This window comes from Musca domestica, unplaced genomic scaffold (genome assembly GCF_030504385.1).
Source record: "Musca domestica strain aabys unplaced genomic scaffold, Musca_domestica.polishedcontigs.V.1.1 90, whole genome shotgun sequence".
Classification (NCBI taxonomy): Eukaryota; Metazoa; Arthropoda; class Insecta; order Diptera; family Muscidae; genus Musca; species Musca domestica.
The window spans coordinates 502641-528638 of NW_026712436.1; the positions used below are offsets into that span (position 1 = coordinate 502641).

General features: G+C 36.2%; 1 protein-coding gene across 2 annotated transcripts in view; it reads right to left on the bottom strand.

Moving 5' to 3' along the window:
* Positions 1-853: 853 nt before the first annotated feature.
* LOC101897734 (phosphatidylinositol 3-kinase 2) overlaps positions 854-25998 on the bottom strand; it is a 72186-nt gene continuing 47041 nt past the window's right edge. Inside the window, exons 3-6 of one of the 2 annotated variants that reach the window (XM_020035218.2) lie at positions 14819-15133; positions 4109-4197; positions 3258-4041; positions 854-3191 (exon numbers count right to left, since the gene is read on the bottom strand). In XM_020035218.2, coding sequence (XP_019890777.2) covers positions 2019-3191; positions 3258-4041; positions 4109-4197 — 2046 coding nt within the window. In that variant the 5' untranslated portion in view covers positions 14819-15133 and the 3' untranslated portion in view covers positions 854-2018. Of the gene's footprint in view, positions 3192-3257; positions 4058-4108; positions 4198-14818; positions 15134-25998 lie in introns of both variants that reach the window. The other variant, XM_011292389.3, reaches the window with a different exon arrangement.

Consider the following 25998-nt stretch of genomic DNA (forward strand, 5'->3'; position numbering starts at 1 on the left):
TGTTTTATAATTGAATTGTTTTATTAAATAAAATAAAATTTTCTTTTGTAAATAAGATAAATATATTAAATATACGAATCAATGTGTGTTTTTTTCTGTTTGTTTTTAAACAATTGTTGTCTTTGTTTCTTTCATTAATTATCTAAAAATTAAAAACTAAATTTTTAATTTAATAATAATTATTCTTTTTTTAGAAATGTGTGTTTATTTACAAATTCTTAAATAAAAATGACCTAATTGTTGACTTAATTAATATATATATTTTTTTAATTTTTGTTAAAACAAAAACAAATGATTTGCTTTTTGGCATCTCAAACTAATTTGCTTTAGAAAATTAAGGATTACAACAAAAATGCTTTTTGATTTTGGTTCTTCATTTTTTTTTTTTTTGGTATTGCCAGGGACCCATTTGATTTGAAATAATAAAAGAGAAAAATAAAATTAAAGCAAAATGAAATAAATAACTATTAAAAATCTTAGGGACAATCAATTCAAACTACAAATATTGCCATTGGTATTTAACTACTATAATAAATATTAATTTTATTTATTTTTTTAGTTTAGTCAAACGAAATAAAAATAATTTAACTAAAAGAAAAATTCTTTAGATTTGTGTTAAGAAAATTTGGCCTAAAACAAGTAATAAAATAAAACTAAACAAAAATAGAAGAATAAATTGTTGTGTGTGTTTTTAACACTCTGGCAATACAAAAATTATTTTAATTTGTTTTTGTTTTCTCCTCCTTAACCATGTTTTTGTTTATAACAACTTAATGAAAAAAAACGTCCTTATAAATTAGACATACTAAATTAATTGTTTATACATAAATTTATAATTTGCAAATAGTAATAGTTGTTGTTTTTGTTTTCTTTATAATATTTAAATAAAATATTTAATAGCGACATTAGTTACAAATGGAAATGATTGTTGTGTGTATGTATAGTATATGTATGTATGTGTGTGTATGTGTTTATTTAATATATATGTGTACTTATGGGTACAGACAGACATTTATACGTTTATATATGTATGTATTTATGTACGTTATATTACTTTCAGAATTTATTCTATCAAATTATAGAGTTGAAATAAGAAAAACCCAAAAAAAAATGTTGTTGGACATTTATTCGCAGCAATTTTAATTATTTTTTTTTTTCTATTTTAAAATTTGCATCGAATTTTCTGCAATAGTTGAAAGTTTTGAGTGATTCATTTTTGTTTTTTTTTTAATTTTTCAAATTCTACGAACATGATTTAGTACACTTAAAGTTTCCATTATTCTAATTAACAGTCTTTTGAGCTAATGTTAGAAGGAGTTTTGACAGTTATTATTTACAGGGGAACAATTTTCAAGTGGCCAGGACTTTTTCTCAAGTTTCCCAAGCTAAAAAAAAAAAACTATTCTGTTAGGAGAGAAGACTAGAGGAAAATGAGGAATTTATCATTCAACTCCCTCCTTTCCCAAGAAACTCGCTTTCGTTTTCCGTGAACTTTCCAGGTGTGCTTTCGAAAAAAAGAAAATAGCGAATGTACACACGGTTTTGCCATTTTTTCCAAATTAAAGAATATTTTTTAAAATTGTTGGTGGAACCACCAAAATTCCGAACTTTAGAAGCTACAAATATATAACAAGATGAGTTACGAAATTGTAAGCCAAATATCGGACATCTATTTTGTAAAAGTGACGATATATAAGCAGCTTGGCATCATGGCATGGCATATTATGAAGGGAGGTCCTAGCGGCACACAAATTCTACCGTCTATTTCTCCTATAATTTGTCATTTATATGACATGGTACGATACCGAGCTTCTTATATATCATCAACTTAAGTATACAAATTTAGCCATTACTCCATCAATTGACCACGAAACGTACCCCTGTATTTAATGTTCATGTCTCTGGCTCCGACTCCAACATTAATATTGCCTTGAAAGTTCTGTTACATATCTGTGATTATTTGCTTTTTGTTTTTCTTTTGTTTTGCTCTTAAATATATGTTACTCTTTCAGCTACTACTACGCGGATGGTGATGATGATGATGACGATGGTGTGGTTGCATCAGTACAGGCCGTGCTGTGGCTGCTGCAATTTTTACAACTGGGATGTTGACAACTGCATTCGACCGGTGTTGCCGTCACAGCTGAGGACAAACTTTGCATGCTACTGCTACTGTTGTTACGTGTTATATTGCCGGATTGACATTCCATTTGGACAGAATCGTCATTTTTGCTGTTATCGGAATTGCTGCTGAAGGCATTGGCGGCACTGATAGTGGGACTGCAAGAACTACTTTTAATGCTTTGTAGGGTGCTGGATACGGATGCTGAATCGCCAACCAAACAGTCCAACAACAATTGCTGTTGTTGTCTTTGTTGTTGCTGGTGGTATACATTACTAATGGGCACCGTTACTGACAAGGGTGGTGTTGGTATACGCTCCACGGCATTGGTGTGTGGGAATGTTGTTATTGTAGCTGTGGGATGTGAAACTCCAATGGTGGTCAGCAATTGGGTACTAGGCACCAAACCTATGGATATATTATTAACACCTGTTCCTGAGTTTTGTTGCATATTGGGGCCATAATCACAGGGTGTTGTCTTTAGTGTGGCTGCCGTTGATACAGGCAGTGTGGCCAGAGGGGCCATACTTAAGGCAGAGGCTGCTGGAACTGTGGCCGATGCCTGTGAATTCAGAGACATCGTGGACGAAGTACTGCCACTGGCCGAAGACAACAGCGAAGAGTTGGAGGAACCCAATGAAAAGGCCAAAGATGATGACGATGATGTGGAGTTCAAAATCGAGTACATAGTATTCGCTGGAAACCCGCTTAGTGATGCCGTCGACGAGGCCAGCGAGGCTGTTGAGGAGTTAGAGTTGGCCACATTATTAGGAGATTTCGGTGAGCTCTTGCGATAGAAGAATTTTGTAATCACATTTGGTTTTGATTTGGTTTGTGGGGCAACACCACCGCCGCCACTACTGCCGCTGCTGCTGCCGCTGGAGGTGCTGCTGGCCACACTTGCCGTGGAACTGCTTAGAGGCAACGATTGGGATGACGTCAAGGAATGCAAACCTAAGTTCGAACTGTGCGCTACCGAGGAATAAAAATTGTACGACGAACGATCTGGAACATCTTTAACCGTTTTATTGGGTGGTGGTTTAATATAGGACCGTGTGAGCTCCGAGTGCTAAGGGCAAAAGAGAAAAGTTAGAATTTCTTCCAATTAATTTAAAAGTTATCATTGACCACCTACCTGATAACTGCTACGCATTTGCCCCGATCTCTGATCTGTGGGTATCCATTCGCTATCCGGCAAAGGAACATGATGGGGACAACAAAGTGTCTTCTGCTGCTGCAACTGGTGCTGATAGTGCTGATGATGATCGTGGCTGTGCGAACTCAACGAGCACTGGGAACCAATGCTACTGCAGCAGGAGGACAGTGTACTGCCACCACCACTACTTCCACCATCACTGCTATTGCCACCCACACAGCACATTTTGTTCAATTTGCCACAATGGCTGGTGGCGTTGACGGCGGTTGTGTTGTTGCTATTGCTGGCGGACACAATGGGAATAGCAGCTTTGCTAAGGCCACGACTGTTGCCATCTGTGTTATTGGTCATTGGCGTTAAATTGTTGTTGCAATTGTTGCTGCTGCTGCCGCTGGTGTTGTTGTTAAGGTTATTGTTGCTAATACTACTATTGTTGCCACTGGCTGAGGTAGGATGTGATGCTGTTGGGTTTATTGTTGGCCCTGATGTGCGATGTCTGACAAGGAGTTGATGATGGTGATGTTGTTGTTGCTGCTGTTGCTGTTGCTTGTGGTGCTGCTGGAGGTGGGTGGTCTGCTCACTGTTGTTGTGATGTTGGTGCTTATTATGCTGTTGTTGAGGTTGCTGTTGGAGATGTTGCTGCTGCTGCTGCAGCTGGTGATGATGGTTATTGCTGTTGCTGCCACAAATCACAGGTTCACTATTACGTACCCCCAATAGATCTCTGGCAGCATCTATGTGCATTCTACAAATAAATTGACCCCTAGAAAAATCCAAAACTATTATTAAATTTTTACTATGATTGCTGGTGAATTTCGTTGATGGTTTACCTATCGTCTGGTGGGGTATTCAATGTGGTGCGGGTCGGAACGCCGAGCCGCTCCATTCCCGCACAGCCGGCCGTCTGTACCGATAGCATCTGTAAGTAGATAATAAAAAAATAGAGGGGATGTTAAATGACAATTTTATGAGTAACGAAATTTTATGGAGGAAGGCTAAGTCCAAGTTTTAATATCTCATAAAAATGGGGACTATATTTTAGAATCAAAAAGTAAATGGCCATTGAAGCCAATCTGGTCTCTGAGTCTTTATATAATAGTAGAATTATATGTCAATTGACTATTCACGTTTGTACATACAATTTGTAAAGCATACTTATAGGCGCTCACACAATATTGTCAATGGACCAAAATGTCAACGGCAATTGCAAGTCTTCCAAGGCAAGTTTCTTCACATTTATATCCACCATAGTATGTAGGGTACATTGAGTTTGTCATTCCGCTTGTAACACCTCGAAACATACATTTTAGACCCCACAAAGTATGTATTCTTGACCAGAGGTCCCTCCGTCGGTCCTTCTGTGGATATCACTCTAGCTTCCGAACGAAATGAAGTAGGTTGATAACATTTTATTCAAGTGTATATTACTTATGCAGGACTTTTAGTATTGAAAATGGGCCATGTAGATCGTATAGCCCCCATATAACGGTACCTCCCTATTTTCGGTACTTTTGTGATTTAAGCTACATTATTCACCGGAAATGTTTAAAATTTGGTATTTGAAGTTCGTAATGGATACTACAGCCTATGACGGAAAATTGTCTGTGCAGGTCCACGTCTTCTTATAGGCCCCATATAACGGCACCTCCCGACATTCGATATTTTAATGATTTTAGCGGCATTATACAGCGGAATCATTTCAACTTTGGTATTTAACGTTCGTGATGGATACTACAGCCTAGTACAGAAAATTTTCTGTGCTGGTCTACGTATTCGGGTACATCCCGATATTCGGTATTTTGATGGTTTTAGCGAGGTTATTTACCGGAATTGTTTCAAATTTGGTATTTGATGTTCGTAATGGATACTACAGCCTATAACAGAAAACTGTCTGTGCAGGTCCACGTCTTCGTATAGGCCGCATATAACGGTTCCACCCGATATTGGGTATTTTGATGATTTTAGCTACATTATTTACCGGAATTCTCTCCAAATTGGTGTTTAAAGTTCGTAATGAATACTACGGCCTTAAACAGAAAATTGTCTGTGCAGGTCCACTTTTTCGTATATATTCACCGGAATTGTTTGAAATTTGGTATTTTAAGTTCGTAATAGATACTACAGCCTACGACAGAAAATTGTCTGTGCAGGTTCACGTCTTCGTATAGCCCCTATATGAGGGTACCTCCCGATATTTGGTACATTGTTGATTTTAGCGACATTATTCACCGGAATTCTTTCAAAATTGGTATTTAAAGTTCGTTTTCGTATAGCCCTCATATAAGGGTACCTCCCGTTATTCGGTATTTTGATGTTTTTAGCGACATTATTCACTGGAATTGTTTCCGATTTCGCATTTGAATATTGTAATGGCTTATGACAAAAGTTGCCTATGCAGGTCCACGTCTTCGTATAGACCCTAATACAACGGCCACATTCGGAATTTTTAAGATTTTAATAGAATTTTTAATGGATTTTATTTTTTTATTTATTTATTTTTTTTTTTTTTTTTTTGTTTTGAAAATTGCCAAATTCGTTCCAAATGGTGGAGGGTATACAAAGTTCGGCTGGGCATTATATGCTCTTAACTTTTTTTTTTTTGTTGACAAAAACCGCAATGAATTTTTCAGAAATTCTAGACGCTTGGGATCATTTTTCCATAACACAATTAAAAGTTTAAAAGAAAAATATTTTAATTTGCCTGTAACCGATTATTTCGTTTAGATATTTTGTCTTGGGGGAGGGAGGGGGTTCTTCTTTACCACATGCCGGGTCGGACGTTCGACGGTCAGTTGGTCGGTCATACATAGTAAGAATTACATTCACAACAAGATCTCTAAATTTACGTTCTCATTTTGGGTGAAATTCGAATATTTCACTTGGCGCGCACTCTTGGCCACCGTTCCATGCCATGCGGTCTCAATGCGCGCGAAAAAACAGAACAAAATAACATCGCTGTCGGACAGACAGAATGAAACGTAAAATATAAATCTGTCGAGACGTTGCGTCTGACAAGAGTCTAAAGTGAATTGTGTTGTGTATTTGGCTCGCTATGCGATGCTGTGCTGTGCTGTGCAAACAGCGGACCAACCGAATCTCGCATAGCATTGTTTTTATTTTTGCACATGGGGCGACAGACATATTTCATTGTTGTTGCTGGTGTTGCTTGTGGTTCAAGATATTTTTAGGACAAAAATCTCGTGCGAATTGTTATTGACTATACAAAAAATAGAATATTATTTGGCTGCAAGCCAAGGCAAATGAATGTGGCAACCAAACTAAACAGAAAAAAAATACCGAAGAGACCGGTAAGCAGATGTTGCATTGCAAGAGGTGTCATCATTATGGTATATGAGAAAAACAAACACTCGGGGGCAAATGACCTAGAGTCAAATGCACAAGACCTTTTTATATAGAAAAATTCCGAGAACTGAGATTCTGTTAGAGAATTTTGCAAAATGGGAATTAAGCTGGTATCTTCCAAAATTTACCCTCCAACCACATTTAGACATATTTATATTTTATGATGGAGGGTATAAAAATTGAAAATGGGCAATGAGGACGGCGTTCCTGCATAGGTCACTTTTATCATAAGCCATTAAAATATTCAAATACGAAACTTAAAAAAATCCGGTGAATAAAGTACCTAAAATCATTATCAAGGAGGTACCGACATAGCCAATTTTCAGTCAAGGGCTCTATTACAAAGTTCAAATACGAAATTTCAAACAATTTCGTGAATATTGTATCTAAAATCGTCAAAATGCCGAATATATGGAGGTGGGCCCCATACGAAAACCTAGACCTGCACAGACAATTTTCTGTCATGGACTGTTGTTCCCATTACGAACTCTAAATACGAAATTTAAAACCTTTTCGGTAAATAATGTAGCTAAAATCATCAAAATACCGAATATAGGGAGATACCGTTATGTCGGGGCTATACAAAGATCAGGATCAGCATAGACAATTTTCTGTCACAGCCTGTAGTACCTATTAGGATCTTCAAATACGAAATTGCAAACAATTTGGGTTAATAATGTAGCTAAAACCATCAAAATACCGAATATAGGGAGGTACCGTTATATCGGGGCTTCACGAAGACCTGGACCTGCATAGACAATTTTTTGTCATAGGCTGTAGTTCCCATTATGAACTCTAAATACGAAATTTGAAACAACTCCGGTGAGTAATGTCCCAAAAATCATCAAAATACCGAATATCGGGGGGTTCCGTTGTATGGGGGCTATACGATATCGTGGACCGATATAGCTCATCTTCGAACTTGACCTGCCTGCAGACAAAAGACTGATCTGTGCAAAATTTTAGCTTCCTATCTTTGACCCTAGCGTGATTACAACAGACGAATACACGGCCGGACGGACGGATAGGGCCAAATCGACTGATCGACGCTGATCAAGAATATATAGAGTATAAAAATGTCCTCCACATTTGACTCCAACCTAAAATGTAACGAAGTCTTTTAAAATTGCTTCCAGGTCTGTTTATTATAAGTCTCCTAATGGGAATAAAATGACATCTCTTGTTATTCCAATTCTCATGATGCTACTACTACTGTTGCTTGTTTTGCCGCCGTTTCTTCGTACATATATTTTGTAGTTTTGTACAACGTCGTATTTTTAATTGCCAGTGTCGTTTATGGGGGACATTAGAAAATGCTGTGCAACAAATTTCGATATTGACAAAAATCATGAATCCACCACACACACACACACACGCAACATTGGATGAAAATAAATTCCTTAACATTAACAAAATATGTATGGTCGGGCTATTTTTAGGGGCTGCCAACAAATTATTAACCTAATCGTATTGGGGTACAAAAATAATGTTTTGCAAAAAAAAACTCATAATTATGTGGCTGGTTTTTAAATACAATGTATTTGGAAAGGAAAAAAAACAATTTTTGAAGATATTAGTCCATTATTTATTTGGAAAGAAAAACGAAACGCGCTGAGGCCTATTTGAAAAATTTTAGCAATTGGAATGGAATTTAGGGCAAATATAAGAAAATTTCTAACACATATATATGTCTTAATGGCAAGTCATTGAAATCGGTCCACGTTTTGAGCGTTTTAGTACATTTGTCTGTTGAATTAGTTGTGATTTTATTTTATTTAATTTTTTTGTAATAACATCCTTGAGTCCAAACTTTGTTTAGATGAATTTTGGAACGATTGTGGAAAAGCTGTTCCAAAAAAATTGCTCTTTAGACTTTTATGATTAATGCTTTGGAACGAATTCGGGCATTTTCAAAAAAATAAAATCCGTTAAAATTCTGTTAAAATCTTAAAAATACCGAATAATAAATATTAGGACGTGGACCTGAATAAGTAACTTTTGTCACAAGCCATTAAAATATTCATATACGAAATTTGAAAAAACTCCGGTGAATAATGAGCTAAAAATATCAAAATACCGAATACAGGAAGGTATCGTTATACCGGGGCTATACGAAGTCCTGGACCTTCACAGACAATTTTCTGTCACAGACTGTAATATCCATTACCAACTTCAAATACCAAATTTGATAAAATTCCGGTGAATAATGTCACTAAAATCATTAAAATACCGAATATCGGGAGGCAGTGTTACATGGGGGCTATACGAAGACGTGGACCTGCTCAGACAATTTTCTATCATAGGCGATAGCATCCATTACCAACTTCAAATATCAAATTTGAAAAAAATCCGATGAACGACGAGCTAAAATCACAAAAATACTGAATACAGGAAGGTATCGTTATATTGGGGCTATACGAAGACCTGGACCTACATAGACAATTTTCTGTCACAGACTGTAGTACCTTTTACGAACTTCAAATACGAAATTTCAAACAATTTCGGGGAATATTGTACCTAAAATCCTCAAAATATCGAATATAGGTAGGTACTGATATATGGGGCCTATACGAAGACGAGGACCTGCATAGACAATTTTCTGCCGTAGATTGTTGTTCCTATTACGAACTCTACGAAATTTGAAACAACTCCGGTGAATAATGTCGCTAACATCATGAAAATACCGAATATAGGGAGGTGGACGGAAGAAAACAGCAACATCAGCGGAAATGGTTCGAAAAATAAAGAAGCGACTTGATCGAAACCCGCGTCACAGTGGCCGAAAAATGGCTCGTGAGCTGGATATATCGCAATATTCCATTCGCAAATATTGAAAAATGAGCTCGAGGTAGAGCCATTGAGATTCCAAAAAGTTCAAGATCTTAGACCGCAATAGAAAGAAAATAGACTCAAAAGAGCTAAAAAGTTGCTTCGCTTGGCCGAAAGTGGTGAACTGCCGAACTTGGTTTTCTTTGTCTCCGATGAGAAAACTTTCGTTGTCCGGCAGTTTGTAAACAAACAAAATGATCGTGTTTACTTGCCAAAGAGGTCAGCTGAAAAGTATGCACGTTCGGCTGGCCACCAGAACACAAGCGCCGGCCATGATGATGGTGTGGGCCACCATAATAGCCGATAGTCGCTTTCCGCTCATATTAATCGACCGTGGCATCAGAATAAATGCCGGATATTATCGCGAAAATATTCTGGAGGGTGTATTAAAGCCTTGAGGACACAAACATTCTGGTCGCAGACCTTGGACATTCCAACAGGACTCAGCACCATCGCACTCAGCATGCGCCACCGAAGAATGGTTTCAAAATAAGGCTCCTCGCTTCATTTCCAGCGCACAATGGCCCCCAAAATCTTTGGGTACTAATCCGTTGGAATATTGTGTCTGGAGTATTTTGGAAAGCAAGGTTGGCACTAAAAAATACCAAAGTGTTGACCGCCTCAAACAAGCGCTTCGCAGGGAATGGGCCAAAATACCGCAGAGCAACATTCGGACAGCCTACAACGGTTTTATTGGCCGTTTGAAGGCCACAAAGGTGTCCAATTCAAACAAATCTAAACATATTCTAAAATTTGATGCTATTTCCGACATTTTTTGCTTTCATTCAATAAAATTCAAGAAAAAAAATTTAAAAAAATTATGGCTTTTGACTTTGTAGAAGTTCTTTATCTCACCCTGTATGGTACATTTTAGTATTTTTCGTACAATTTTAGTACACATCTCCGAAACCTGGACCTCCATGTGAACAGCGACTCTAACACCAAATTTTCTGATTTCAAACACTATTTGTTCACCCAATGACAAATTGTACCAAATATGGTACTATTTACTACTTTTTGTAAAACTCACTTTCAAAATCACCACTTTATCACAAACCAAACATCAACAGGGACCCCAAAAAAAAAAAAAAAAAAACATTTTCAAATCCCAGCATCATCTGTCCACCCTTAACCAAACTTTGCAATTTTAGTAATATTTAGTTCAGTTCGCACCCTGAGTACACATTTCCAAAACCACTTTCATATATCAAACATAATTTCCAATCTTTATTCTCATACCAAATTTAAAGTTTTTACCTCTATCCGTTCATATAATACCAAGAAGTACCGTTTTAGAAGTTTAGTATCATTACAGAACTTTTCATAACCTTAATGTTCGGATTTCCAAAAATCCTTTGGTACACCTATCATACACTCCATCATTAACTCTCATTCCAAATTTTAGTGTAATATTATATTTAAGTACTTTACGTATCCTTTTAGTACAAATTTCCAAAAATGTTTCGATTTTTCAGCCTTATCACACGACTCCACATCAAAACCAAAAGCCGTTTCGTGCAAAATTTCAAGATTCTAACCTCAGCCGGTTCGTTTGAGCATTGATTTTCAGTCAGTCAGTTATTTCACTACTCTTTTACACATAGATTATAAGCCGGTGTGGTACCAGATGGAGTGGTCCGCATTGCTCCATATTCACACCAGACTTAATCCCCATGCAAAATATAAAAATACAAAAAATTCCGTTACGTCTGTGCTTTGCTCATCCGCTATGATTCTTCTTCTTCTTTCGTCAATTATATATTTATACATAACATATTAAATTTATTACAAAACAACAATTTCCTCCTAACACCAGTTATTTTTTTTTTTTCGAATGTATTTCACAGAAAATTTCAACATGAATATTACGAGGCTATACAAAAGTTATGCCAACTTCCGACTCATCCAGCCAGCGAAGGCATTTTGCACAAAAGTTTCCCTATTTAAGTATGCCTGTCTGTGTCTGTGTCGGTCGCTGTGTCGGTGTTTGTGTACGTGGGTTGTTTTCTCAATGAGAATAAAATATTACATAATTTACAAACCAGGAGCCTAAAAGCAGACAGGAGTATTTAGCTCCGACTATGGTAGACACATAAATACACACACACACACACACAGCCATAGACACATACACACACATACATCTGCACAGTCATGTATAAACACAACAAGGACAAAGAAATACAAACACAAAACCAGCCAGTCATTTATACAACATTGTATGCGCTCCCTCTTCATAAAGTCAATAAAAGCAATTTAAGTGTCTGCCTATGTTTAGCTTCAAGGACTTTGCCATCCTTCCCTACACGCTAACTTGAACACAGACACACACAAACCGACCCTAAATCGGCAAAGAGAGCTAACCAGACAGATGGCATAAAACTCTCACACCCCCCAATTGGTGTTACCGACCAAAGCAAAAGTCTAATGTATAACAAACAAACAAAAAGAAGAAGAAGAAGGTTGCCCCACCCTCCAAAATGTGGCACCTACTCTCTTTTGTGGCGGCGATGATTGAGTTGACTTAAGTCTGAAGATGAAGACGTAAACTGTTTTTGTTGTTGTTGTTGCTGCTGCTATTCCATTGTCTGGTACGTGTAAGTTTTACGTTTTGCTTCCTTCAACTGGCAACGAACGTTTCGTCACCATCATGGTGATCATCATCATCATCAGCGTGAGCATCAACGTCATTATCAGCTCAATGAGGATGTCCTTCATTGCCTTTCAGCATCCACCCTTCTCTACGGCAAAAAATTATTTAAATATATATTTTGCTGCGTCATTAATGTGCCCACATTCTCTATTGCTGTCTCTCCTCACCTCACCTCTCCACGATGCTTCTGTTTTGTAGCCGTCTCTTGTAGTTGTTTTTGTTATTTTTAGGGACCCTTTGGTGTTTTATGTCTGGCTGGGTTTTTATTTTGTATTGTTTTGTTTCATCTTTTAAATGTTTCAGACTTAGAGAAGAGAAGCGGTAAGATTTTCTTTTTGTTCCGTTTTCAAAGAAAAAAGTCTGATACAAAGATTCCTAAAGTGAAATTCTCTTTCTTAAATAAAATTATCGGAAAATATGGCAGAATTTAACAGCATCCTTATGTGGGTGTTGAGCATAATCAAAATCCCTGTGAACATACATATTTATGGGCAATAGTGCATGACTTGACATGTCATCTATCATTGAAAAAGTCAATAGGTGATTTGTTTCCCCAGAATCAATGGCAAGCGATAGGGAAAAGCATGAAATCAAATTTTTAAAGGTAAATATAACCCAGGAAAAACCGTGGGAGCCATATGAGTTAATTAACCCAATTAAAAGGTGTAGTGTTGGTCTAAAGCCACCTTTGCAGCGTTTTAAAAGTTTACTTCGCAAAGTAAGCTAAATAGAGGAAGCAAGTTCCCCCTTTTCCTAATTTTTCCAAAATATTTTGATTAAGATCCCTTGGAATCCATCCAGTGAAAATAATGGGATGTGTGAAATATAAAGAAAAACTGATGCTTATTTCGGATTTTATAAATATTTTGGTTATTCAAAACTTTGTCCCTTTGTGGGGGAGGTAGCAGGTGGAATGGCCCAATCTCTACCTTTTTTAGCAGATCCTGTGTTGATAGAAATATTCAGATATCCCAAGTCTAAATGGAATGTGGAGTAGGTACTTGATGGAGTGGACCGATATTATCCATTTTTGCACCTGACATAGAACTGACGCAAATATTAGGATTTGCAAAGTTAGAGTAAACCCAGATTATCGCTTCTCCTTCTGTGTAGAAAAAAATATTTTTTGTTTATTGAAAATTTCGACCTTGTGTGGCGGAGGTACCAGAAGGAGTGGACCGATATATTCCATCTTAACACCAGACCTTGGGTTAATATAAATATTAGGATGTGTGAAATTTGAAGACAATCGGACTCAAAAATGAAATTATTCAAAGTTTTGACCCTTTGTGAGGGAGGTACTTGATGGAGTGGATCGATATTGTCCATTTTCACACCTGACCTAGCACTGACGCAAATTTTAGGATTTGTAAAGTTGGAGCAAAATTGGAATATAGTTTCTCTCAAGAATGGTTACAAAATGAGGTTCCTCGCTTCATTTTCAGCGCACAATGGCCACCAAAATCTCAGGATACCAATCCGTTGTAGGGGAGTAATTTGGAAAGCAAGGTTGGAACTAAAAAATACCAAAGTGTCGATCACCTCAAGCAAGCGCTTCGCCGGGAATGGGCCAAAATACCGTAGAGCAACATTCGGGCAGCGTGTGACTGTTTCATTGGCCGCTTGAAGGCCATAATTCGTGGCAAAGGTGACCAATTCGAACAAATCTAAACTTAAAACTGTAAAAATTATGGCGTTTGACTTTGTTGCAGTTTTTTATCTCACCCTGTATATAGATTATAAACCAGTGCAGTACCAGAAGAAGTGGTCCGCATTGGCCCATATTCACACCAGATCTTGCCTTGTTAGATATATTGGGAAGTGCGAATGTTCATTTTGCATTTAACGAGTATGAGGGATATTCAAAATTTTGACCGATTATGGAGTAGATTGTTATAATCTTCACACCAGATCTTATGTTAATAAAAATATTAGAATTTGTGAAATTTTATCACAACCGGACTCTTATTTCACATTTTATGAGAGTTATAATTATACCAAATTTTGACCTGTTGTGGAAGACCGGACCGATTTTCCCTTCACCGAACTTGATCTAAGTTTGACAATAATATTAAGATGTACCAATCATCGTGCGCACCAGCCTGCTAGCCAGCAGGCAGACGAACGGATGGGTAGCGATCGGACCATTCCTTCTGGTACCTCCCCCACAAAGGGTCATAGTTTTGAATAACCAAAACGATTATAAATTCCGAAATAAACATCCGGGTCTCTTCATATTTCACACATCTCATTATTTCCACTAACACAAGATCTACTGTGAAGATGTAATATATCGGACCATCCTTCTTCTATGTCCCCCAGAAAAGGTCAAATTTTGAATAACCCTGAAGCTCATAAAAGGCGAATTTAACATCCGATTCCATTCAGACTTGGTAACTGTCAATATTTCCATCAACACCAGATCTGTTATAAAGATGTTATAGGTCGGACCATTTCTTCTGATACCTCCCCTACATAGGGTTCAAGATTTTGAAAAACAAAACGCTCAATGAAAGTGAAATTAGCATTCTCTTCAACTCTCTTCAAATTTCACACATACAAACATAAGTTTTTCTCTTTTTTAAAAGGAAAATATTAGGATCTTCAGGGTAAATATTGGGGTCTTCCAATGTTAAAGTTCCCCGAATACAAATATTTTTAAAATAATTGAAAATAAAAAACTCTCAATACTTACGGATACAGAATGTTCCGGCTCAGTATTTAAAATGATGTATGAATTATTCGGCCCTGCTTGATAATTTAAAGCCAGAGCACTGAATATTTGGTTGAATCTCCGTTGAAATGAATGATGATTGTGAATCAATTTAATGTTTCAAAATCCAAATCCACATGAGTCACTTGCAAACTATTCGAAGGGTATCAGAGTTGACACTGCTCGAGGGCTACAAAACCACGAAACGAAATTTAAAAGTATCGCTTTTTATTTGTATGTAGCGTTGTATTGTTTTATGGAATTGCTGCTTAGCTAAGACCGCTGGCATTGGCTGTCCTAAAAAGATAACGAAACAAAATAAAATAAAAATTAATTTTAGAATTGTAATTAACAAAGAAATATTTTAGAAGTTTGTATTTGAAATAAAAGTATTTATTTTCATGAAATTGAAATTAATGGAATTTTTTAAACAAATGAAGTCTAGTGCCCAAAAAGAGCTAAAAAAAATAATTTTCCTAATTAATTACAAAAAAAAATTGAGTAGAAAAAACGTAAGAAACGGGGCCTCAATTCTTGTTCTATGCAAGTTTGAAATGAAAATTTCTGATCAAAGAAAATTTGTAATAACGTAATTTGTTTTTCAAATTTACGTTCCAAATGGCGTAGGGTATTCAAAGTTCGGCCCGGCCGAACTTACAGATTTTGTACTTATTTACATCTTATCTCCACAAAAATTACATTCATAACAAAATAGTAATCTTTTATTTTTTTCCATTACAAAACTCACAATAATTGAATCATTTTGAATCGCGTTTTGCTTTCGAATCATTTGAATTCGTTTTTTTTCGTTGCTCCCGCAGTTGAATAACACAAAATCAATCATGACATTCATTGAAACTATACAGATCGACTGATCTTAATTGGAGTATAAAGATTAATGTGGTTGGCTTTTTTTTTTGTTGTTCCACATTATCATCACTCTCGTTAGTCTTCCCGGTATTCATTCATAACGACATGACCTAGACATAATAATAAAAAAACACAAAATGAAATAAAAATAAAATGGTATAACATATGAATCCGTCCCACTGGTGTTACATGGCATGCTGCCCCTTTGTTACATATGTGCGTCTGTTTGTCTGTAACACATCAACTGAAACCGAATGCCAGACAGATTTAACAAGTATTAATGAATAAATTAAACGAATGAATTAATGCAGGTATCAACAAGCGAAATCTGTAACAGCCGAAGCATGAAGGTCGTCTCGGCTATGTTACACCCTCCAAAGTGAAAAGCTTTGAAAATTTTTGGAAGAAATGTGGGGGAGAATCGAATTGGTGGATGCATATTAAAATACATGTCCCACGCTGCACTTAGGTACAGGGTATTATGTGTTTGTGCATTTGTTTGTAACATGCAAAAGGGAACTACATAGACCTATAATCCCTTTGGGTAATCGGAATAAGATTTTTCCAAATACGTGTATTTATCGATTTTTTAATCAAATTAATGGAGAAGTTTATTTTCCGATTGAAGCACACCTTTACACAGTTTATTGGTTGGGGCCAAGGATGAACCCTATTGAAATTAGTGGTAATTAGTTCTGATTCGGATACAGATCCCATATATAAGCCTTCGGCTGATTTAAGTTTAATTGTAGGTTTTATAATTAGGAAAGATTTTGGCACATAGGATCGAACTCAGTATTTAAGTCCTTAAAATTTGGTAAAACAAGGTTCGGATTAGCTCTCATGCCTCATCCGAATTGACGCTTAAGTCTCTCAAACCCATAATAATGACTTGAAAACAATGAAATTCGGTTGCAGATGTAACAACATAACAACTGTGTATGCAGAAACCTCTGCCAAATTTTGTCGAAATCGCTACGGATTCAGATATAGCCCCCATATATATGTTTCATACAATTTTATACTGAGTCCTTCGCAATGTCATAATATGCAGCCTATGGAAAAAAAAAATCCGCCAAATTAAGAGGAAATGGATTTAAATTCCCAATATAATCGTATATTGGTTACATATACAGGGTGAGATAAAAAAACTGCAACAAAGTCAAAGGCCATAATTTTTAATTTTTTTTTATTTTTTTTGAATGAATGAATGCTACAAATTTCGGCAATAGCACCAACATTTAAAATAAGTTTAGACTTGTTCGAATTGGTCACCTTTGAAACGAATTATGGCCTTCAAACGGCCAATGAAACCGTCACACGCTGCCCGAATGTTGCTCTGAGGTATTTTGGTCCATTACCGGCCAAAGACTTGCTTGAGGTGATCGACACTTTGGTATTTTTAGTGCCAACCTTGCTTTCCAAAATATTTCAGACTATTGAGTGTCCAACGGATTGGTATCCGGAGATTTTAGTGGCCATTATGCGCTGGAAATAAAGCGAGGAACCTCATTTTGTAACCATTCTTAGATGGCGTGTGCTGAGTCCTGTTGGAATGTCCAAGGGATGCGGCCAAAATGTTTGCGTGCCCAAGGCTACAGTACACCCTCCAGAATATTTTCGGGATAATATTCGGCATATATTCTGATGTCACGGTCGATTAATAAGAGCGGAGAGCCCACACCATCACCATGGCCGGCGCTTGAGTTCTGGATGCCAACCGAAGGCGCACATTTTCAGCTGACCAAGTAAACACGATCTTCTTGCTTGTTTACAAGCTGCTGGACAACGAATGTTTTCTAATCGGAGACAGAGAAACCCAAATTCGGCAGTTCACCACTTTCGACAAAGCAAAGCCACTCTTTAGCTCCTTTGAGTCTATTTTCTTTCAGGTGCGGTGAAAGTTCTTGCATTTTTTGGAATTTCAATGGCTTTACCACGAGCTCATTTTTCAATATTTGCCGAATGGAATATTGCGATATGTTCAGCTCACGAATCATTTTTCTGCCACTGCAATGCAGGTTTCGATCAAGTCGCTTCTTTACTTTTCGAACCATTTCTGCTGATGTTGCTGCTTTCTTTTGTCCTCTTCCTTGACGTCGGCCTACGCTACCAGTATCACGGTAACGAGCGATGGTACGAGACACAAAAGATTTGTTCACACTTAAATGCTGGAGTTCTCTAACGATAGCCATTTGTGGCTATGTGGTTTTCAAGCCAAATAAGAAGAAATCACACTCTCACGCTTTGCTTGATTTCCATCACGAATAACTTTTTTTGTGGAAAATTCTCACCCAAAATGCTTTTGTACCCTTGTAAATAATATAATCAGCTGTCACTGGAATAATTTTAAGGCTGCAAATACATAAAGAGCATATTTGGCTGGCTTAAGTCATCGGCTTGCTTCTTCGTAGATGAACAAAGTAGTTTTAGGTTGACATAGTTCGATTTTGGCCCTAGTCTCCCTTGTTCATTTCCGAAGAAGCCAGCCGATGACTTAAGCCAGCCAGATAAGCGCTTTATGTATTTCCACCCTAACAGCTGTCGGACGAGTGGCTTAGAAATGACAGCAGTCTGAAGTTGGTTGCAGTTTTTTCATCTCACCATACAGGGTAAAGGTAAGTTATTTTTTCATTTTGAAATTTGTCTCATGTGTCCTTCTAATTTTTGGTGGAACTCCATTAATGAGACATTGAAGAAAACTTACTAATTCCGGTATTTACAAATTGTAAGGCCATATGATAAATTTGTAGATATTGTCTGGTCTAAAAATAGTTTCGAAAATGCCGGCGGCAATAATGACAACAGTGGCGATGACGACCTTGTCGAATAATTTTGTTGGATAATTTCAAAAGAGTTATCAAAACTTAAGTAACGGCGAATACTTTAACACCCACAAGAATGCCTGCAGACAAACACAAGTAAACTTATACATATTTATACACATGTATGTACACATGTAAGTAGGTATGTATACTTTCCATACATATGCTGATAACAACGACCACAAAAAAGAAGAACACACAAATACACACAATCACCCAAAACTTGCTATCTAATGTTGGACTTTGTTCCCGAGCTGTGAAAGAAATTATCACCCACCTAATAGTGTCAATTGAATGTGTTGACTAAGAATGGAGTCGTAGATGATGATGATGATTTGGTGTTTTCATTGCTCGATTTTTAAAACTCGTGCAAAAAACTCATGACATTTAAAAAAAAAAAAATAATCACTAGATGGGGTTAAGTGGCTTTATGTCATGGCGGTTTGTTGAGATTTTCACACTTGCCTGCCGCATTTTTTCTCGTCTGATTGGGTTTTCAGTTATTCCGTTTTTTTTTTTTTTTTTGGTTTTCTGTTTTTGTTTTCTTTTTTGTTCGTTTTCGGTCTAGCTTTTGACGCTGCGGTCGGACACAACGCGTTAAATTTTGTTTGTGTAATTTTTTAATGTCTGCTATCTAGTCTAGACTGATTGTGTTGTATTTCATTATTTTTTGTTGTTTTCGAAATATGCATGTCATATGTACAGCACAGGGACGTTAATGTGGGTAAGCGATATAATTTCGAAATTTATTTATTGTTGAGTTGAGGGGTCTTAACTTATGTGCTGGTCTCTATGAGTAGTTTTAAAATTTATGACTCATAAGGGAGTTGCCAGCACACTCATGCTGTACTTTGGTACTAATAAAGCTGAGTAATTTAAAACAGAACAGAACCAGTAAGGAAAGGTTAAAAGTCGGACGGGGCCGACTATATGACACCCTACACCACTATGTGTATTTAGTAGAGCTCCTGTAATAAAATAATTTATTTCAAGTAGATCATACCGCCTATTAACCTTTGGCTTTAGAGCAGATATAATTTGGTTTCAGAGGGAATTGGAAGCATATCAAAATCTGAATCGATTTTTACTAATTTTGACGAAAAGTTTTCATCTTTTATACCAAAAAAATTTATGATATCACTTCGAAAAATTCATCGTACGTCCCGAAAATCCCTCCATTTGGGCTGATATTAGTCATTATTTGCACAATAAACCTGAAATCAGATTAAGGATATATATGGAAGCTATATCCAAATCTTAGCCATTCTCGATAAAATTTGGCAAAGGTATATCCGAGATATCTGGTATCAAATATCATTGTTTTCAAATGCATATTATGCATGTGAGGGACTTCAACACCAAATCGGATGAAGCATATATATGGGAGCTATAACTACATCTGAACCGATTTCCACCAAATTTGATGTACTTGCTTCTAGACTGAATTCAGTCAGATGTGCCACATTTCAGGTCATTTGAACTGATATCGACCATTTGGTGCACAATTAACCTGAAATCGGTTGAAGAAATTGAAACACTGATTTCAGAGCTGTATCTGATATATTACGCATGTGAAGTACGTTAACATCAACATATGATGAACATCAACATAAGGATGAAACATATATATGGGAGCTATAGCCATATCTGAACCGATGTTCACCAAATTTGAGGTACTTGTTTCAAGGATGATTTCAGTCGGAATTGCCAAAATTTAGTTCATTTAGGCTGATATTAGCCGTTTGGTGCACAATAAACCTGATATCGGATAAAGATATATACGGGAGCAAAATCCTAATCTGATCCGATCTCGATAAAATTTGACAGAGGTATTTTTAGCAGTATCTGATATCCGGTACCAAATATCATGCTTGTGGATTGCATTTTACGCATATGAGGGAATTAAAACCACTAATCCGATGAAACATAAATATGGGAGCTATAGCTATATCTGAACCGATTTTCTCCAAATTTGATGTACAGGCTTCTAGACTTAATTCGATCGGATATGGAAAAATTCTGTCCATTTGAGCTGATATTGTTAATTTGGCGCAAAATTAACCCAAAATCGATGTGATGAAAAAACTGCAACCAAGTTCGGATTGCTGTCATTTCTAAGCCACTTGTCCGACAGCTGTTAAAATTATTCCATTCACAGCTCATTATATTGTTTGCAAGCGTACAAAAGCATTTTGGTGGGAATTTTCCAGAAAAAAAGTTATTCTTGATGGAATTCAAGCGTGATAGTGTGATTTCTTCATATTTGTTTGGAAAACCACAGGTGGCTATCGTTAGAGCGCCCCAGCTTTTAAATGTGAACAAATGTTTTGTGTCTGGTACCATCGCTCGTTACCGTGATACTGGTAGCGTAGGCCGACGTCAAGGAAGCGGACAAAAGAAAGCAGCAACATCAGCAAAAATGGTTAGAAAAATAAAGAAGCGGCTTGATCGAAACCCGCGTCGCAGTGGCCGAAAAATGGCTCATGAGCTAAACATATCGCAATATTTCATTTGGCAAATATTGAAAATGAGCTCGGGATAAAGCCATTGAAGTTCCAAAAAGTGCAAGAACTTACACCGCAACTGATAGAAAATAGACTCAAAAGAGCTTCGCTTGGCCGAAAGTGGTGAACTGCCGAATTTGGTTTTCTTCGATGAGAAAACATTCGTTGTCCAGCAGTTTGTAGTTTTACTTGCCAAAGAGGTTAGCTGAAAATGTGCACCTTAGGTTGGCCACCAGAACTCAAGCGCCGGCCATGGTGATGGCGTGGGCCGCAATAACAGCAGATGGTCGCTCTCCGCTCGTATTAATCGATCGTGGCATCAAAATAAATGCCGAGTATTATCGCGAAAATATTCTGGTGGGTGTATTAAAACCTTGGGCACGCAAACATTTTGGCCGCAGACCTTGAAAATTCCAACAGGACTCAGCACCATCGCACTCAGCACGCTTCATTTTCAGCGCACAGTGGCCACCTAAATCTCCGGATACCAATCCGTTGGACTATTGTGTCTGGAGAATTTTGGAAAGCAAGGTTGGTACTAAAAAATACCAAATTGTCGATCACCTCAAGCAAGCGCTTCGCCGGCAATGGGTCAAAATACTGCAGAGCAAAATTCGGACAGCATGTGGTGTGGTTTCATTGGCCTTTTGAAGGCCATAATTCGTGCCAAAGGTGACCAATTCGAAAAAATCTAAACTTATTCTAAAATTTGATAATATTTCCGACATTTCTTGCTTCATTCAATAAAATTTAAAAAAAGTAAAAATTATGGTGTTTGACTTTGTTGCAGTTTTTTTATCCCACCCTGTATATGGAAGCTATATGTAAATTTAAATCGATTCTCATCAATTTCAAAAGGTTCGTCTTTGGGCCAAACAAACATTGTTTAAAAAATTTATTATCAATCGGAATAAATGCGACTTGCATTTTGTTCACAAAAATTCATGGACAGACGGACGTATTGACGGACTGACAAGCATAAATCGACACAAAAAGTGATTCTATGAAGGTCCTCAAAAGTAACTATGGGTCTAACTCGCTTCCTTCTTGGATTGACTTACAAGAAATCTTTAGGCCTATTCTGTTACTTTTATCTTTAGGCCTATTTTCAAATAGGCTCTGCCTTCCCGATTTTAAATAAAAAATCCTTTTTGCTATATTTAGCACCACCCAATTTAATGTTAATTCCTAGTAGGTATAAATTAAATTATTTTACAATGGCTACACACGTTCTCAATTCATTCGAACAAAAAAAAACAACAAAAAATGTTTGTTTTAATTTTGTTGTTGCTGTGAGTTTTTGTTTTCTGTCGTGTGCTAGTTTCGCTTTAGGTGTCGGCTTTTTATTACACAAAACAAAATGAGCTGAAGGTAATAGTAAAAGATTTTAAAAATTAACACTTACATGGTAGCCCTGCACCGGAAAAAAAGTGATAAAAGTGAGATTTTTCGTGATATTGAGCTATTTTTAGCCTATTTAAGCCTCCAGGCAGATAATCAGTGTATCAGTGGGTTTTTGATAATTCCATTTGTTGGCCACTTGAGTGAGATAGGCCCAGAACTTATCATATTAGAATAAAAACTATTTTTAGTTATAAATATAACAAGATTCTAAGTTTAGACCACTCTCCCTTCGCTTGTACGAAATTAGTGTGCGTGTATTTAAATGTTTGTATCGTTTGTTGGTGGGGGAGGTACGAAAGACATATAGCTATAATTATGACTTTTTCAAAAAATTCAAACTTTGTAGTTAAAAAATGTTATGCAGACAGTTAAGATCAACATGGATACCCGCAAAGGTTTTTATGGGAGGCAAAGGTTCTATGGTCACAATGATGGGCTTGGGAAAATTCGGAAATTTCATACTTTATTGCAGTTCGTTTAACTAACAGCCACGAATTCCTTGATTTTAAAAGAAATTCACGATTTGAGGTCAGGAGGTCTCCAAAAGCTATTCTCAAAAATTACAGGATTTTTTTTCGAGCGAATCTTATATTCTTAACCAGCAGGACCGCGAACATTTCATTTTAAAAAAATTTAGATTATTTTATGAATTTTAAATTTGTAATTAGTCCGTCAATCTGTTGAAATAACGATACCGACCACATTATTTAAAATAGTTTTCTTAAAAATCAAAATGTCATTGATTCTTTCAAATTCATGATTTTTGGCCAGGATGACCCTCTAAATTGTTTTCTTAAAAATTCACGATTTCTGGTCAGAATAACTTAAATTAATTTTAATGCCCAGTTTTTGGCCAGCATAACCCTCGTTTTTTTTTAATTTAGAATTTCTGGTCAGGATGTCCCCGAAATTATTGTTTCTTTAAAAATTTCCGATTTTGGGTCAGGAGGTCATGGAATTATTTACTTTTAATCCACGACTAATGAAAAAAGAACATTTACGATTTTTGGTCAGGCGAAGAGTTGGACCAAGGTTGTTTAAAAAAATGTTCTCCGGAAAATCTACTATTTGTGGTCAAAAAAAAAAAAAAAAAGAACAATAAAAAATTCCTAAATGGTCGGGAAGGCCCTCGATTTGTTTTTCTTTAAAAATCCCCAATTTATGGACAGGATGACTCTCGAAATGTTTTTTTTTTAGAAAAATCTGCGTTATGAGCCGCAAAAAAATATATATAAATATTTTTGACGGGGTTTGTACGAGGCTTAAATACCCAAATACCTCGTTAATAGCGAAATACCTAACTACGGCTTATCAAGTCGGAAGATTGTGGTGAAAGTCGGTACGGATAAAAGTAAATGTACGAATTTGATCTAAGATAAGAAAAAGGCATATATGAACAAAATATAAACATCATCCTACCCCCAATATCTACAATGTTTCCGTCCCACTAAATTATTGCGTATAATAACTTTTATATGACCAACATAAAATAATATGTATTGTCCATGCTGATATGGGACCACACGACCTTTATGTTATATATAAATAAATATAGACTCCCGACTACGTGACTATTTTTAACCCTTAAATACCAAATAAATCATTGAATATTTTTTGTGTCTTTTTTTTGCTTTCTTCTTTATCTCTCTAATTTATAGGTAAGTTTTATTTACTTAATACTTTGTGTTTTTCCCCCGTTTTTTTCATTAATTTTAATTAAATTTTCCGCCTTATCTAACACGGCCCCCGTCTGGCCAATGTTACTAATTGGGTCTCCCCATAGCACTAACACCACCTTTGGATTCATTCTGTGTTGTTTTCTTATCATTTGACAACTTCAAAAAATTTCCATTGAATAATATTTCGTTCGCTCTATTTACATTCCTTGTCTGGCTGACTGGCTGGCTGGCAGTCAGTTAATGAATTCTACGAAGAATGACAAATCAACAAATAAATAAATAAACAATTTTCCAACTAAGGCGTTAATATTAATATTATGCAAAAAAAAGTTTTAAAAATAATATCTTCAGTAGAAACTTATACCCAAGTTCTGTAACTTTTTAGCGATATTCGATATTGTTATCTTTTCGACAAATTTTGTTGGCTTATTTATAGACATATTTAAATAAAGTATGAGAATAAATAAAAACATTTATCAAAATTACAAAAGAAAAAAAAAATAGAGAGAAATAAATTAAATTAAGTGGTATTTAAAAAATATTTCAATAAAAACTTAGTCCAATAAGGAAGAAAACAAGTAAAAAAGCAATCATTTCGCCGGCCGAACTTGAATACCCTCCACCTTTTGGAACGAATATAAAAAAAAATAAAATCCGTTAAAAATTCTGTTAAAATCTTAAAAATTCTGAATATAGCCGTTATATTGGAGTATATACGAATACCTGGACCTGGATAAATAACTTTCATCATAAGCCTTTACAATATTCAAATACGAAACTTGAAAAATTCGGTGAATAATGTAGCTAAAATCATCAAAATACCAAATACAGCGAGGTATCGTTATATCGGGGCCTGCATATACAATTTTCTGTCACAGGCTGTAGTACCTATTAGGAACATTAAATACGAATTTTCAAAAATGTCGATGAATTTTGTACCTAAAATCCTCAAAATACCGAATATAGGAAGGTACTGATATATGGGACCTATACGAATGCCTAGACCTGCATAGACAATATTCTGTCATAAACTCTTGTTCCCATTACGAAGTGTAAATACGAAATTTGAAACAACTCCGGTTAATAATGTAGCGAAAATCATCAAAATACCGAATATTGGGAGGATAAGTAATTTTTTGTCTTAGGCTGTAGTAACGAAACCGAACTTCAAATACGAAATTCGAAACAATACCGGTGATTAATGTCGCTAAAAATATCGAATATCTTGGGGTAGCGTTATATGGGTTCTGTACGAAAACGTAGACCTATATAGGCAATTATCTTCCAGTGGGTGAAGTATTCAGAGATAACTTCTTGTTTATTTTCAGACTATTCTATGAAAAATGTCCTGAAATCGTCAGAATATCGAATATGGTGGGGTACCTGTGTATGTCGGCTATACGATATCGTGGACCTATATAGACATTTCTCTTCCAGGGGGTAAAGTTGTAAAAAGAGCTACTTGTATGGATTTTTACACAATTCCATTGAAAAATGTAGCTAAAATCAATAGTGGACCTATGTATATAGACAATACCCTTCCAGAGGGTAAAGTACTCAGATGGAACTCCTTTTGTGGATTTTCAGACAACTTCATTGAAAAATTTGGCTAGAATCATCAAAATACCGAATATCTGGGGGTACCGTTATATAGGGGGAAATACGATCTCGTGGGCCGATATAGGGCCATCTTAGAACTTGACCTACCTGCAGACAAATGACTGATCTGAGCAAAAAAAAATTAACTTACTATATCTATTTAATTTGACCCTAGCGTGATTATAACAGAGGGACGGACGTACTGACGGATAGGGCTAAATCGTCTTAGAATTTTATGCTGATCAAGAATACATATACTTCGTTGGACCTCAAATTATTAT